General features: G+C 29.5%; 1 protein-coding gene across 1 annotated transcript in view; it reads right to left on the reverse strand.

The window, feature by feature from the left end:
* Positions 1-16,280: 16,280 nt before the first annotated feature.
* LOC132919876 (PR domain zinc finger protein 10-like) overlaps positions 16,281-19,172 on the reverse strand; it is a 55,282-nt gene continuing 52,390 nt past the window's right edge. Inside the window, exon 21 of the mRNA XM_060981781.1 lies at positions 16,281-18,618. Within this exon, the coding sequence (XP_060837764.1) occupies positions 18,337-18,618 (282 nt within the window). The 3' untranslated portion in view covers positions 16,281-18,336. The remainder of the gene's footprint in view (positions 18,619-19,172) is intronic.

A 19,172-nucleotide genomic window follows, 5' to 3' on the forward strand; every position in this document is an offset into this window, starting at 1 on the left:
TATGTACGGTATATATACAGCTTAGGTATAACATGTTTATAATAATATGCATATAAAGGGTGAGAACGGCAATGCTGAGTTTATGTATGGGTACCGGTGTATATATATATAGCATTATATCTACCTAGTTTACTTTTTGGACGTGCGCAAAAAAAAAGTTCGGCACAAATGAATATGCATTTTACAGTGGCGGTGGTGGGATCGATTTGTATCCTTCTCTCGAAACATCGTGTATAAAAGAAACAGAAAACGCTCATTCTCTGCCGTCACCGCCGCCACCGCCGCCACCATCGCCATACACAATTGTTCGCATTTCGTCTATTAACGGCCATTTACATGCAAATCATTGCCCGTAACTTTTAAATTGCATACGTGCCAGTGTCTTAAGCCTCTCCCGAGCAACGGTTTAATATACGTGCTTGTTTCTTTATTTCTACAAGGTAAAATGTTTGTTATATATATATATAAACATATATATTAATATATATATATATATATATATATATATATATATATAGATACACTTTCTATGCATGCATATTGCATGTAATAAATTGCTACCGCGGGTCAGGTATGACTGTATGAGCGCCGAGCGGTTAGTTTATTAAAATAAAGTGATGGCATACCTACATTATACGTAATATATAAATATATAAGAGGTCAAACTATAATATTCGATGAACACGGTAATTATACCAACGCGTACAAACAGTGTTTCCGGCGGGTAATAGATTAACTATAACGACGCAAAGTCAATACCGTCGTCGTAATTCAAATTAAATCGAAACCTTACACGCGAAAAAGTTGCACTGGAGTAAATTGAGCGTGTAGATGCAGACTATACATAGGCACCGAAATTTGTTAAAAAGTTTGGTTTAGGAAAATTGGCAGTGAATTATTTAACTACCTAATTAAAAAAAAAATCATAAAACCAGACAAATTATTTCTGAAAATATACAAGATGTCCCGCGAAGATTTACCCATTGCGATACCTTCTGAAATAATGGAGATATCATAGTTCTGGTTAGTGCTAGTACGACCGGTTAACTAACCGGCCGGCTTCTCGAAACTAGAAAAAATATTAAACATCAGGAGATTAATAAAATTAAAACGTTGAAACGTCAATATTTTCAGAAAAATGAATCTTACGAAATGGCTATCTTTAATTTTTTTTTGAACACTGTATAGTTTTGCAAGAAAGAGTTCTATAATTTTTCCCAACCAAAATCGACCAATTAATAATTATATTGAGATATCTAAAAATGTAATTATTATAAATTTATAAATATAATATAACATAAATATAATATAATATAATATAATATAAACAATTGTTTCATAATTTGAATTGTATGATAAATAATAATATACCACATTAATCTATACGTACGTTAATCCAATTGTATTTGATACAACAACGTTAATTTAATGAGTGATAAGCAAAAACCAAGTTTAAAACAATCAAAGAATAGGTATAATATAAATATAATCATTATTAAAACAATCTACAATGGTTCATTTTTGTTAAATAGAAAGATTATTTATGTTACATTTTTTATTCTTACAATTGTAGACTATGAGATATTGTTTGAACTTCGATTGAAATGCAAAAAAAAAACTATTTATAATTTGTATTGTAATAAATAAAAAACAATTAATCGACAATAAAAAAAATTGTCTATTTTATTTAGTGCAGTTTTATTAAAATTATAAATATTTGGGTAATTAAATTAATTGGTATTCAGTCAAGAAAAATGATAAAAGTAAGTTATAAATAGGTACGTTGAAAATTTTCAAAAATAAGAAGATGCATTTGTATACGTTTATTATATTTGATAAAGTGTTTTTGAAATAGTGTGCTAATGGCGTGATAAAAAAATTAGTGAAAATGATAGAAATGTGTGTTAATTAAACGCAGTTAATAATAGAATACATAATCTGTATGCAACTTGTTAAACACGCAAATATACATTTTATTTTTTATGTTCCTAAAATTAATTCGATGAGCAATCGGATTATATGATCGAATGACCTGTCATGTATGATGAGGATGACCAATGGATATTACCATTTATATAACTATATATAATATAGTATTAAATTTAAAGGTAAAAGTGGAACGCGTCATATATATAACAATTAGCTACTAATCGTATAATATGTGGTTTATTCGTTACTGATTCAATATAATATACATAATAAATTGAACTAAAGACACATTATTATGACTTCCTGCAAAAGCCTTACATACTGAACTTAAAAAAATCGCCAATTTTATTGTTTCTAAAAATAAATACATATTGTAGAACTTTTTTCTAATCTAATTATGTTGTGTTCATAATCTAAATTTTGTCTATAATAGTATTAATGGTTTTATTTATAATTGATATATATATATATATATATACCTATATTATGCGTTATAAATATAAAAACACTACTCTAATCATAAAATAATATTATGGTAAAAAATAAATCATCACATCATATACTATTATTATAAATAATGAGAAAATTCAAATTTTTGACACAATATAAAAAAAACCTTTGCAAATATAACATATAAAAGAAAACCAAGTATCTAAATTATAGCATTGATATTGTTATGATTGTTCTGAGAAATTTTTTTTTAAGTTTTCCCAACGCGTTTGTTGACACGGCCAACCGTAAACTTTTTTATATACATATAAATAAATATATTATATGCTTAAAATCACTTGCCTGTGTCGTTTCGTTTACCTATACAAAGACTACATAATAATAATAATTCGCGTTTGGCATGTTTCACTATATTTATCGCGGAACATGGCAACACGAGTTTAATAATATAGAACACCAAACCTATACATTTTCATACTATGGGAAAAATATGAAATAATTTTCTATTTGAATCTATTCAAATTAAAGCGATTTCTTTATTTTAAGAGTCTGCCATTTCTTATTATTAAGACTGGTCGACTATTTGAAAATTAATGAATATTTCTTCGACTGCATATATCTAACTATATTAGAGATACATAAATACGTTTTCACTAGGGCGAATGCATAGTTGCTCCACTATTTGTCTAAGTGTGACATAAATACCTGCACAGTAAAAACAATTGGAAACCTTCAATTAATATGATTTTTTTTTCAAAATTATTTAAGTAAAATATAAAAAATGTTTTTATGAAAATAAAAATATTATCTGTTATGATAAAATATAATTTAGCATCTTTATTAAAATATCAGAATTTCGCCAGTATAGAGACGATGGTCCAACATTTTTGTGGTGTGCGAGTGAGATGAATCCCAAAATAAAACTTCCAAGGTTATATTATGGTATCAAAATTTTAGTTAAGTTCTCAAACACTGAAACTCGCAATTACATAGTTTAGTTGACCAAACTATGCACCATTCAGTTGGGACGTTCGGTGGAGTAGCAAAATTAAAACACAGCCCCATCCGATGAAATTTGGTATTTACACTCAACGTTTATTTTATTTTTATTGGCTAATCTATATATACTTACTAACAGTATGGTTTAATAATTCCGAATAAAGTCGATATATCTAATAAATCATTACAATTATTTTGTAACTTTTTTTTTTTACATGAGTGGAAGGTACATATTATAACATTTATAATTTATAATTAGAACAGTCGTTGAAACAGTATCAGCTGACCTAAACAGATATTTTCAAAGTCGATGAAAATAAATGAAGATCTTTATAAATAAATATAGCAAAATAAAAATACATAATAATATAGTGAATAATATATTAATCGACTCTTAGCGTTTTTCTTATTATTCGAAAAAACCGGATTATTGTTTGAGTTATAAAAACATACCGTTATTCATTCACTATAGACGATTATAACAATAATAAAATAAACTATTCCATTTTGAATTTAGGTTTTTAGGTCAATATTTTTTCTACGAATTATTATCATACGCAAACACACGTTTGAATCATAATAATATAGATCCATATTTAATTTATTAATTATTATGTAGATCATTATACTTCTTTATTATGACGACTCGTATAATTTTAGCTAAATTTTAAATTGTCTTATGCTCTCAAATAGTTTTACGTTAATATTAACTTTTAAGTATTTCTACCGTGGGTTCACCCACACTACATTTCATAAAACAATAATAACATAATGTGACAGGTAGGTAGTGCACTAAAAGTGACAAGATTGAAAACACACTAGTTAAGTAGTAATTGCTGAAATACATCGCTAAACAATAGTCTTAAACTATTATTATTATTATTATTAATATTATTATAGTCGTCGATTGTTACACTTTCTGCAAAATAATAATAAGATATAAAATCGCGAGGGCGAAAGAAGGTATACACAACACTATGGATACGTAACACTGTAATATGTTACTATATAGTCCATATATGTATAGTGCTGCTGTTCGTTTGAAAGTTAATCTAAGGCGTATTTTGCTGCAGAACTTTGAGCGTTCATAAAATAACCAGCACGAAAACGTTTTCAACGATTTTCCGCAAATAATATTACGTCGATTGTATATTATACTTACTATATAGACGCGAGTTTTTCAGATGACCGGTCTGTACCGCGAGGCGCACATGCGAGGAATATAATGGAAATAATAATTAAGAAAACGTTTCTTTGCGCGCAATTGTATATGTATTACATAATGCAGGAGACCGGAGCCGCGTATAGACATAAATAGAGGTATAGGATAAACCGCCGACACACACCAGTTAACCCGCACCTGTGTAATAACGGTGATATATAATATACGTCACGCGAAAGAAGGCCTACATGCTCGTAAAGAACGTATTACTACGTTAAGTCCACGTGATCCTGTACGCGAGACGGGCTGCAGCGCCGCAGGAAGTTTCAATCAGTGGCGTTCGCACGAGGGTGGACCGGCAGGGAGGGGTATAAGTCCAACAATCCCCGGACTAGCTTTTAATTATTTTCGAGTTTAATCGAATAATATCAGTGTTATTTTATTTATATATATATATATGCACGCCAATAACAAATTTGTCATTTCCGGAGGGTGTACCGCAGATAAGCTCTGCAATGACCTTGACATTTATAAATACATCGTCACGCTCGAAAAACATAAACGTGACGACGACCTGTGAGAAAAAAAATGACGGTCACATTAACCAAATTATAGCCGGACTGCAACACTCGCCTATAAAGAGATACACCTACATTGCGAAATAAAATAGGATACCAAACACCAACAACAAACTGCATCAGTATACCTACTGCAGCGACGGACGCGTTTCTTTGTCAATGGCTGCAGAATCATCAGTAGTGACGAACAATCGAAAACCGTCATTTATTATTTATGAACGTCAAAAATATCAATATTATAATTTTAATAACCGTCACTGCGTACGAAACCCCCACGCAGACTTCATTAAACGCACATTATCATATATTCATATATAATAATGTAATATATGCGTATACGCCGGCACGCCGCCGCATCGTCATCCTACAGGATTAAGCAAACTACGTGTATACATACACAGACTGTATAGACACTGGTTTTTTCAAATTGATTTTTTAGTAATGCGTAAACGCTGCAGTAGTATTTTAAAAAAATCGTCCATCTAATACCACACGAAAAAACGAATTCCGAAACGGAATACGGACGAATGGTGTAATCGATGATAAAACGAGTGTCTCGCGTTTAAACAAAAAAAAAAATCACCCTGTATTAGGTGTAGGAAGGTACCTATAATAGATAGGTAACATCACGTCGTATATCACTCGTATATTAAATATTTTGTAATATAGCGCCGTGAAAAGCGTATCCGAATTAAAGGCACCTTTTGTTTCGAACGACGTTCGTGTTTTTAATATAGTTTTAACGGCTTACCAGCTGCCGCGGGAGATGACGGCGACGAGCGGGAGGAGGAGCTGGAGCATGAGGAATCGTCGAAATATTTTCGCGGATTCTTCTCAACTGTTTTTGGTTATCGCGTCACGTAGGTGCCGCAACAATGCGCTTGCCCCCGCCACCACAGCCATATTCCAATCTGTATACCTATATACACACAATATAATAAAACAACCTATACGATATAACAGGCAAACACACGCGATGCATTATTTTATAGTAAGAGGCGATTAAACGTTTTCCCGTATTGCATTTCGCGCCGCTAAACGAGAAACTATATTATATTTTATATACACAATATAATAGTATATATAGTAAGTATAGTAACGTATATGACATAACGCGGTTATGGCATATTATTATATGATTGCAAACGAACCAAATATACGCCGTAGTAATACTTGATTTAATCAAGGTTTGGAGGGGGGGGCTTTATAGCAATCCCAAATTCATATTTGATGCGAAAAAGTCCACAGAAGAGAGGTATCGTATACAATTAGATAAACATACATTTTGAAACACAGAGAATTCAAAATCCGAAATTTTGTTTCGGTTGTTTTAAAAGATTCCGCCATATTTGTTACGGTTTAATAAACAGTTGTTTTTCACATTGATCAATGCCCCATTTTCATACACTAATTAAAAAAATTATCTACCCAACAGGCATAAAATGTTTAGGTAGTTTGACCGCGGAAAAATATTGTTTTCCGACATCATTAATACGTTAGTAATAAATAATTTTTTTTTTATTTTAGAAAATGATGTCGGGCATCTAATAGACGATCTAATTGAATTTACTACTGATATCTAAATAATAAAACTTATTTTTTACTTAGGAATTAAGCTTTAAAATATAAACTATACAACGTTTTATTTTTGATTTTCTTATAAGACATTTAAAAATGAATAATGTACAATTAAAAATGTAAGGTTATAAATGTTTAAAATGATGTGCTTAGTTTTATTTATATAATACATAAAATTATGTTTGTTTTTTTTAGGGGGAGGGTGATAATATATTATAAGTGCATATTTTAAAGTTTTTAGTGCTATAATTCTCGAACTCTGGTTAATGTTTAATAGGTACCTACTAAATTCGGGTAAATGGTCAATTTAATTTAATTTACACTGGTAAACATTTTTTTTATAAATAAGAAAAAGGATTTATTGTGGCGGGTCATTCAAAATAAATATCTATCGATCGTTGATTTTGCTCACCATTTCTTCTATCCGTACGGAAAAATATTGCATGCGTCAAATTTATAAAATAATAAAAATATTATGCTATTTTTTCGGTTGATGGAATTTTTAGGATGAAAAATACAAACTATATTTTATACCTGCATGAGTAGTAAGTATTGACGGGATCATTTATATACCTAGGTGGACTCAATGCGTATCCAATATTATTCATAAAAATATAAGAAATATCATGTACTTATATTCGTCGTAATAATATCTCTAAAATGGCATATGTGTGATGAATTAGGGGGTTGGGACTCGGTAATTGTATCAGCAATAATAAAATAATGTTCAGATTAATACAAGGTTTATATGAAAATTACAGTTACAAAATACAATTAAAAAAGTGGAAATCATCGCTACATTTTAATAGTTGTATTGAAGCATTTTAATCTCATATCCTCCCCATGCTAATCGAGAATCAGATATTCGATGGTGCGGAGGGACATTTTCGAGTATCTGGTAAATAATATTAGTTATATACCTATATAATTTTTCGTAATACCAACGAAGTATAAAGCTGGGCGTGACACAAATGAACGAGTTTAATTAATTTGAAAACGATTAATCGTGGTAAAATAATATACATGATATAGGTACTGAATACGGGACGTATACTTGGCCGAGAGTTTTGGTTGGTTTTTTTTGTTTTTTTGTTTTGTGAAACGACAAAACACCGCACAATGGGCGGTTTTCTATATTATACTTCGACGATATTCGACAAATCCGCACCGACTACAAATTGTACTCACTGACACCGTTTGGTATATTATATATATATATATAATATATATATGTTATGCAAACCGTAGTCATTTATGTTCTCCGGAAAACTATGGAGTACGAGCCAAAGTTAAAAACACGTTTTTCGAGCAAACGGTTGCCACCATCATAGACATATAAACTAATGGACAGAGCTTAGACAGAGAGAATAGCCAAGTGGGAAAATCGAATAAAAGAGAAAAGAAGCAAAGCAAAGTCTTGTGTCTGTTTGGTCAAATAATAAAAAAAACTTGGTACAAAAAAATTAGTGATCATTATTATTATTTGTGCAGGTTCTCTGATTAATATTAATTATTTATTAATCAAATGTAGATGACATGCACATATAGACATTTATTTAATGTTTATCACAAAAAATGGAAAAAATAATATTAATTTATCCATGATTTAGTACTATGTGTTCCTTCTTTCTCATTTACATGTTCACCAAGCCTTGAGAGAAGGGTGGGGTGAAAACCCTATTCATTAGTTCATAGATATTATGGTTACCTCAATCTTATGTCTGATCGGAAATACGAAATCTGGACTTGCGCGTGTTTGTTTGATTAACTCGTTGACCGCCATGGGTTTTTTGTCATGTTACTCATAACCGCCATGAGATTCTATTCGAGATCTCACAAAGAATACTATTAATGATTACTGAGATTCCATATGGGATCTCAGTAAAATTGATTTTTCGATCAGATTTGAAAAGTACAGTGTTGCCAATTCAGAATATATAACAAGTTTGTAAATATCATTATTGGTTTTTTTTTTTTTTATCAATTTTTGTTTAAATCGTCAAAACTGTATCTAAGTAAATCTACCAAAAACGTCGTGGCGGTGAGGACAAAGTTGGTGAGATCTCATTTTAGATCTCATGGCGGTCAATGTGTTTTAATAGATACAAAACAGTAACACATCTTTCGAACAGCAATCATCAAAGTATAAATTACTTTAATTTTTAAACTGTGCACTGTAGCAGTATCCGTAAACAAGCAGCATTAAATTATTATTCACTAAAATCGACCCGAATCGTTTTTAAAACACCCGTTAAAATTATAAATTCAAAAACTCAAACAGTATACCATGTTAGGTATGACTCATTATAGTCTACGCCGTGTACTGGACAAACCAAAGAGAAATTGCAGTATTTAGCTCATAACTGTTTTTTGTGATCACAAAAAATTTTGTAAATTGTTCTTGCGCCAAATATACGACCATTCTACTATTGCAGTAGCATAAATAATATGGCTGATATGTACTTGACTTCCAGACTTCAGACGAGTTATAATTATAATAAAAATGTTTATCTTCACTTGAGTACCTGATAAAATCCAATTTCCCCGTTTAAAAATATGAGTAGTTTCTTACATATTATCATGTGCTATTTTGCAGGTATATTATAGGGACATAATATTTAGGTTAAAGTTATTGTAAAATACAATTGTTTAATTTCTAAACAATAATGGCTTCGAACACATAATTATTTTTTTTATCATTTAACTTAGTCTAAAATAACAATTTTTTTTATCATCTATTGATTTATATCAAATGTTCACTTTAACTGTATACAAGTATGCAATATTTTATTATATTTTAACTGATATCCATCAACTGTTTAATTAATAAAAAATAATTTTAGTAAAAAAATAGTCTAATATATTGAAATAGTTTAATATGTGTGACTTGCAGATTTTTTATAACGCTCCTTAATCATACATAATTATTAATTATATTTGTTCCTATTAGAAATCAATCCGAGTCGCCCTCAAATCACTAGTCAGTGGCTGCGGAACTATTCATCAGATTATTCAAGTCCTTCACCTGCATGCTACTTCCCATAGTTTCTGATTTGTTAAACGCTCTAATTCAAGAACGTTCTTCGTGTATTTCGATCTAATCTCGATATTTCAGCAAAAGAAGAAAAAATAAATTACGAAAAATTGAAGTTTTCAAGCCACTTGTCTTTTTACTCAAGAATAAGTATATATATTATTGTAGTTTTCGATACTACCAAACAGTCAGTGCATTAGTAGTCTACTAATAATAGAGGCGCCTAAATTATTATAGTTAACACGATCGTATTGTAACGTTTTGTAAAATTTACCGAACTCGTATATCTATAACACGGGCAACGTTTAAAAACTTACTCAGTGTATGCGCACACTATATACATATTATACACACGCGATATGTATCTATACTGCTGAGATACATCACGCGCAAGAGTTGTAATGTATGCACGTGTGCCATTTACAGCGTGTCACCGCGTGGACACCAATTATTGTTTTACCATCTTTAACAGTGACGTGGTATAATTTAGTACAGAGGAAGGTATACCTGCTATAGTGCTATGTCATCCGCGTGTGATGGCTGCTGTGCAAATATTTATAGTTTCCAAACTTTTCATACGGATGCGCCGTAAACACAATAACTCGTATGTCCGATTGTGACTATTCTCCATCATACTCTACTCGTATACATCGCAAACGTCCATGCACTTTCATTCGTTTTACATTATGTTTTGTATACTTTTGACACAGCGGATATACCTATCTCAATAATATATATACACGTATTGTCATAATGTGGTGTATAATTTTAACATAAATATATGGTTTCAAGGCGTGAGAATGCGAAGAATATCGAGAAAAAACAAAAAAAATTTTAAAGTAGGTAATTTTTTTTCACCGCAAAAACTGACGTCATAATAATTATATACTGCACGTACATTTTAAATACAAACTATTGTAAGTATATTTTTCTATGCACCAACGGTAATTTGAAACGCATGTCTCAATCTTGCTTCGTTCTGGATGTATTTAGTGAATTTTTTAGGGTATATTAAATACATGCTAATTTTGAAGTTGTATAGAACGTGTTGCCTTCAATTAGTATCTAATTATTACTAAAGATAATAAGACATAACTCATATTTTTCACTTAATAAAAACAAATTAATATATGGTCATATAATTAGGTATAATTAAATTTTAAAAATTTTAATTGTAAACAAAATTTTTATAATTTTTTATCTAATAAAACACTGATTATATGGACAATAATGATTTCAACATCAATACTATTCAATATATTTTTCTCAACAGCCATAAACGGAAATTCCTTTAATCATTATTTTATGTTTGAAAAACTCATTATATCAGCAACGGCCCACCGGAAAAAGTTCAAAGTAACCCAATTTCTCAGACACTTTCAATGTTATTGTTTTAGTCTTTTAACAGCTAGTAAATAAAATCCGGAAACCAACTGGTCTCAATTCGTAAGACAAAAATATAAAATACTCTGCTAAGTAATGATATCAATGAAATAAGGGTATACCTATATAATATTGTTGTATACGTAATTACAATTTATTATTTAATAAGTAAGTGTTACGAATTGAAACGAAATTACTTGACAAATGATAGAGCGCCGTGCGCCGCAAGGTCTGTAAGTATAGATATTATAATATCTAAATAAAGGATTATTCCCGCACGTCTTCATTTGCAATATATACTATATAGAAACGGTCGGCTGTCTAAATGTATAGTCGACCTCATCTGCAGTCTCAAGAGATGGATAGGTATTTATTTTTATTACACACGTATGTAACACCTTTGCGTTTGTGTTTATATTAGTATATGTATTATAGTATATATATTAATACAAATTTCGAATATCGTGGATTAATAATTTATCTCTGTTTTTCAGACAAGCAACTACAAGAACAAGTATACAAAGATATAAATAATTTTAAATTAATTTAAATTATATAATGAAAAAACGCCTACCAATAATATTATAATAATAATAAAAAAAATAGCTGGAATAACAGATATCGTCTCATACTCTCATATAATATGATTATTCCTTATATTTTATATTATATTATTCGATCATTTTGGAATAGGAATAACTTTTTACGAACGGCCAATGTTACGTGAATGTATAACGAATAAAATAAATACAAAACTACATGGTTCAATAGGTAATTAATTTATCATGGATTATTATATTAGTATACCTAATGTACATTTGTTTTAGCTTTTAGCTATGTTTCACGTCTGAATGACAGAATCAAAACAGCTCTTGGCGATGTCCTCGAGAGGGTGGTATGGTCGTGTAATACTATAACTTGTATTATATTTGATGAGTATATGACGTAATAATGTATATGCAAAGGAATATTTCCTTAATCGTATCGTCATCGTCGTCATTTTAAAGTCGTGTCTAGACGGTGGCATCGGTGTGCGTTTTAGAGCAAACTTAACCCCTCGAATAGCCGACCTCAATTACGCGACGGATTAAGTGCCTACCAGCTTTGTATCTTATAAATATTATATATATATATATATATATGCGTGTGTCTCGTCGGCCCGTGTGCCATCATGGATTACTTTAAGTGTATAATACACTTAGACCCTAGAGATTCCCTCCAGCAGTTTTTAACCATATACGAACAAGGTGATTTGTGTAAGTGTAAGTAATTAGTAAGACAGCAAAACACTCTTATTCTTAATCGATTTTCGTATTTTAGAAATAAACATATTTGTATGCCATTTTATGTAAATGTTTTTATATTTATTTTTTCAAAAAATAAAATTCATCACTTTATATATCAGACGTAATCATTGTCCGTCTACCGTTGTTTTTTTCATATGATAATATTAATATTAATACCAAATCGATTTTTTATTTATTTCTTATATATATATACTATTCCTCTTTAAAAATCCTTAAGAAAACAAAAATAATAATAATTTTAATTGTAAATACTATATTAATATAATGGTTTATTTTTTTGTTTTTAAAAACATATTATAACTTATGTTATACAATATACATACCTAATAGATTATAATGTGATGCAATTAATTTCTATACGTTATTATAAACTATAAAATAGCATCAATAGGTATGGGACTATGGGAGTCAAGATAGAGATGTTACCTTCCACTCCCTCTGACTTTATTTTTACTTTTCATAAAAACGTGAGAATGCTTATCGTTAAATCTTACCTATAGAGTCGTTATATTCATAATTTATATATATATATATATTATTATATCATCATCATCATCATATATAGAGAGAAAGAGAGTCAAGAATATTATCGTTGTTATAATTTGATTTGAATTTAAAGTTAGTAAGAAAGAAGTAAAATCAACTTAATAGGTTCTAAATTCTTGGCATCGTCACACGCCGTAATTCCATTGAATGTTATGATCAGCTGGCAGTTTGAGGGTCAGATAACTTTAATTTAGCATATCGAATTACGCGGAGGACATGACAAATGATGCGTATTATAACCGTTATCAGTATACTTAATGAAAATGTAAACAAATTATTATATGTACGTATTATCACGAAATTATATTATTAAAGCAGATAGTAACCTAGTTTATTGTTTTGTCATACTTATTAACACAGTAGGAACAGTATAAGTAATTGTAGATTTATTTAATACTTTTTCCCAGAATAAGTCTCAATATAAGTACCTCTATGTACTTTGTTGAAATTAAAAAAAAAATCTTCTTGTAAAAACAATTTTGTATGATTACGAGGTAAATATCGGAACAAATTGAGCACTACTAGTTTAAAGGTCACCAAAGTATAAACTAAAATTATAAAACAAAGGATTTCCGTAGACCGCCTATACTCTACAGTCTACACGAATAATATTAGACAGATATATTAATAATATTAGAAGACCTAACTTATAAGTAATATATGATATTTTTACAAATATTTGTGCAATATTCGACACTTCTCAGAGCTAAACTCGACTTACTACGTTTCTGAAAATATGATTCTAGTCAGACCTAGTAATCTCAAATACCTACTCAATTATGTATTAACCAACGTTTTAATTATAAATTTATAAATAATGATGAACAAAAAGTTATATAAAGTTTTAATTATAAAAAATTGCCGTCAAATATGTATAACCGTTTTACTGTAAAGACAACATAACGTACCTTATCATTGAGTAGGTCGATGTATCACATGTGTATTTAATATATTTATGATAATATATTGATTTTTGATGACGCTCGATGTCCGAAATTGAATGATTATTGCGTTTATAATAGTGTCTGAAACATATCCTGGGAAGCTGGGAAACAACCATTCAATCATATTACCATTCAATTATTTCAATTCTATCTTTGGTAAACTAACTGCGTGAAACATTTGGATACAAACACCATTATTCAATTAAGAGGACGTTATACTCGCATGTGTTGTCTCTGTCTTACACTCTTACTAACGTACATCAAAGCAAATTTGCGTTCAACAGAACACTATTTGTAATATTAGCTTTAATATTAGAGTAAACTTACCTTTCATGAAATTTAAAAGTAAGAATATTATCTAAACAATGTCATATGCGTTTATTGATATTATCGTTTAATGTGAATTATAGCTATGTAAAATATTACAAATTTAAAGTATTCATAACTCACTTTAAAATGAACACAAATTTGCTATGATGCACGTTAAGTAAGATAGAGGCAACCCATGGTGGTATAACGTCCTCTTAAGGAGTCCGTTTAATGTTTATACATGTATAACTAATAACTATATAAGTGAACGTTTAGGTTGTAACTGTTCTACTGCTGACCTAATATCTCCATTTTCCACTTATTCCTTTCATACTATCATTACTATCAGCCACTAATGCAACAATATCGAATCCCTCCACAAATTCAAATCTACTAAAAGCGACAAAAATTTCTCGTCTATATTTTTCAAACTGGGAAATACTTTCCCAGTATAATTAATATACCATATAATATTTTTAATTTATAAAATTGTAATTAGTATTTCGATCTATATGTATAGGAGTATATATAAATAACTATGAAATTAAATTTTAAGATTTTATTGTATATATATATATATTTGTCGACCAATAATTTATGTAATAAGGGGAATTACGCGAAGAGGAGACAACACTAAGCGGAAAGAGATAAAGAGAACTACTCGATATACAACCGATATCTCTAATTCAACCGTTATTAATATATTAATATAATAAACTGCTCGAGAAAATCAAATCAAGCGCTGCAGATCTAAGCCCGATGTAAATTCACCACTATTGAACCGTTGCGTTTAGGTACCTAGATAATGGCGTACTCATAAACCCATAAGTCTGTATAGCCAATTATCCACGCACGGTTCGTTTTTTTCTCGAGACAATGTTTTCGACAGTGGATACACTAATAATATTAACATTAGCCAGCGAACGGGTACGATACGTCATAACGGTATGCAGATAACCGGTATATTGTAATAAACGGGTCATTTTCACATTAAGGTGCGAAAAAGCGCCTTTCGAAACGTAAACTGCGGGTGGGCACAAATGGAAGATAAGTATTCATCATTTACTCCCTTTCTAAACCTTTTCACTCGGATGGACCGTAGCCACCAAACGTATATTTATATAGACAATATACATACAACATAATATACTATACTGTACCAAATAAATGATTATGTTAAATCAGAGACCGGAATAATACATTAATACCTAATGAATTAACATTTCTCATTACCCCAAAAGACTTTTAATTAAATATTAATTGAAATATATATTTTTATAAACAAGTAAGGGCGATAGTTTTAAATTAAAAACTCTACTCAGGCGACGGGACTCTTGTGGCATAATGATATAATAAAAGCATAGAATTACGCCAAGTAATTTATTTGATATGGTTTACCAAATGCATTAATACATGTATTAATGTATTGCACTGAATAGTGAAGTGTATTCCAATGGATAATAATAGTACAATATAGGTACCTATCTATTTCGATTACACTATCGACATAGAGGGGCAGCGTGCTAATTTCTTCCTTCACACAAAATTATTATGAAATATTCAAAGGTTTAAAGTATTTAAGTAAAAATGTTTGAATATCGATATTTAAATACTCTTTTGATTATTGAACACTAATATACTCGTATCTTATTCTATACTTTGTCTTATAATATTGTAATTATTACAATTATTCCTGATTAAAAAAATATCGAAAATATAATGTAAACAAATTGTGTTAAGTAACTGTAACTTAAAATGTAATAGCCATTAAGGCGAACAAATAAAATTAATAAAAATAATTTTTAAGTATTTAAAAATTACTTGAAATACATTGGATAAATATGTATTATTTTAAATACTTTTTTTAATTATACTTTATTTACTAACTTAAATACTTTTAAAAAGTATTCATTACAGCCCTAAAAATAATATATTCGTGAATAAAGATGCAGGGACAACATACTAAAAATGAAAATAAATATTAATATTTACTTCTACAGAAAATAATTTTAGATACTTTGTTTTTTTAACCTTTAGATATAAAAATTACCATTGTCTGCATTTAATAATGATATGGTATTTGATTTTATTACAACTTAAAAATAATTAGTCCAACACACACCATTTTAAATTTGTTCTATGACTGATTTTGTGATTCCATCATCATCTATTGGAATAAAACTTATTTTAATTAGTTATTGTCTTTTGTTAAATTCAGAAAAAATATTTTCTTCATTTGTTTCTATTATTATAACACAAAATCGATAAAAAAATATACAACATTCAACATTATTCCAGAGAAAAAAGTATCTAGATAGGTACAAAATAAAATTAACAATAATTATCAAAAAGTATAAAATACAAATGTATTTAAGATACCAGTTGTAGATACAAGTACTTATAAAATACTGTTCATTCGTGCCATGAAACTTATTGTTTATACATTTTTTTCTATATAAACTGCTCTAAGACATCTTTACACGATTAGAAGTCTTTATAAATACGATACATAAAGGCCAAAGGGTGTATAGATAATAGTCAAGAATAATGAATATTATACATAAACGTGTTTGGGGTTATACCTCTAATGAGGTAACCCCTATACAATATATAAAATACATTAAATATTAATAAATTAGAAAAATATTGATGATAGGTAATGTATTTTAAGAAACACAAATCATTCATCATAATAATGGTTTATTTCTTAATCAATATTCTATATTTTATATACATTACAAACAAATGATAGTAATTTACATAAAAGCACCTAAAATTTGAAATTTTAATATCTACGAAATCAATAATTAATTACCTACAGTAAATTTTCTATATAATAAAATAATATAATTTCGTTTTATTTTACCAAAACTTCAGAGAACTAATACACATTATACATCAAAATATAATTAAAAATATTTCTATCAATGTCAAAAATTTTATTAATAATCTTAATTAGATAATTATTTAAGATTATAAATTAATAGATAGTCAATGTGGAGAAGATAAACTTTAAGAAAATTATAGGTAAAAAGTAAATTGAATATTATCAAGTTCCATAAAGGTGATGTACCTAACTATACCTGATACTCTTAGCTGTTATATTTACCCATCTGTTAATAGATTTCATATAAAGTTATAAAAAGAAGGCTGTAGGAATACTGTGAAGATTTAAATTATTTACATTCAATTTTAATATAAAATTGAGAAACTATTATGAATCACTGTTTATGCAAAGATAAACTTCAAAATAACAATGACTTAGATTTGTTTTCAAAACAATAAATTATACAGCAATGCAGAGAAAGCATGCAAAAATAAAAACAATAATATCACACATTTATTATAAACAAGGAACTTGTGATTTGGAACACATAACCATAATATGATTATGTTATAAAATATAATATTTTTAAAATCCGCAAACACTAGTAGATGTACATAAGCCTGACCAATGTAACATATTCAAATATAAAATCAAAATGTTACAGTGATCGTATTCGTAGCACATCACACTATGGCGAAGATAGTTGCCGAAATCAAAATTATGTGTGTACCTGTGTACAGACAAAAATCTCAAAAATAAGAGAAACATCTTATTGCGTCATTATACCTATACACGGACAAACACATACATAAATCATATAATAAGTATGCACACTCGCGAGTGTTTGTCGCATTTAGTTCGGAACTCATATAATACTTATTTTTATTTAAGTCGACACCATTATTCGTATTTGACCTGCGGGCTGACCGAAAGTCGGTGACACTAGTGTAAATTGGTACGTTACAAGAAACAATAAGGAAGTTCTTCCAGACAACAACCAAAGCTAAAATTGTATCCCTATTAAAAGAATTATATTAAATATATCAAAAGAAAAGAAGAGAAATTAAATTATATTAAAACGATGAATGACTCGACTGAAAACATAAACGATCAATACGCGGACATTTTTGTCTCAAGAAGATTGAATCCGCTCTAAAAAAAAAAAAAAAATACAGAGCAAGCAAGTACGGTCTTCGACGTAAGACAGCCACCACTTAAGTCATGGACATAATAAGCACCGATTAATACGACGATCACGATCGTGCGGCGGTGGTCGCGGTGGTATTATTACTACTGAAGACCCTCAGTCGTCGTCGTGCAACTGCCTTCGGTCGATGTTGTTGTCGCGCAGCCGTCAGTAGTCGGTACTGTAGCCGTGCTGCACGAAGACAGCACCTGTTGAATGGTCTGGCCGTCAAACGTCAGTAAAGTGACCGGCGGATCAATGGCCTGCGCGTAAGCCACATCGCCTTGCGTATCCAATATCCGGTAGTACTGTTCTTCGTTCAAACCATCATCGGCCGTGCTTAAGCCCAAGTCTTGCATGGCCTGCGACATATACTCGGAATTGTCCTAAGTCGAGGAAAAAAACGAATAAAATGCTTTAAAAATATATGTGGCAGTGTTATTGTACTATAATTAAAAAATATCTTTAAAAGGACGATAAGAAAAATATCTGTTTTCACGTGTAGTTTTAACGATATTTTAATTTTTAAGCAAATCATGAATACCTATGCAATATATTACAAATTAATTTCAAATTAAAATATCATAGAAAACAGGCCAAACAGGGATAATATTTTTACTTTTAAGTTTAATAATAGGTCAATTTAAATATCATTAAAAGTTACTACAGTATCACACAAAATTGGAATTGCTGAAAACAAATTTGCCATGTCGTACGTTTGTTAGGCGGAGACAACATAACATTCGGTTGTGATGTCGTATTAATGAAATACCAGAAAATAACCAGCGGTAATAGTGGTGTAGTTAGATAGTCTATCTAAAACGCCGTGTTATCACAGTTTTTTGTTATGATCAGCATAGAAAAAACGCGTTTTATGTAGTAATGGAAAATTGGACCCAATGGTGATAGTACAAATGCCGGAGCGAAATGAAAAAAGTTA

Source organism: Rhopalosiphum padi, chromosome 1, assembly GCF_020882245.1.
Source record: "Rhopalosiphum padi isolate XX-2018 chromosome 1, ASM2088224v1, whole genome shotgun sequence".
NCBI classification, from domain to species: domain Eukaryota; kingdom Metazoa; phylum Arthropoda; class Insecta; order Hemiptera; family Aphididae; genus Rhopalosiphum; species Rhopalosiphum padi.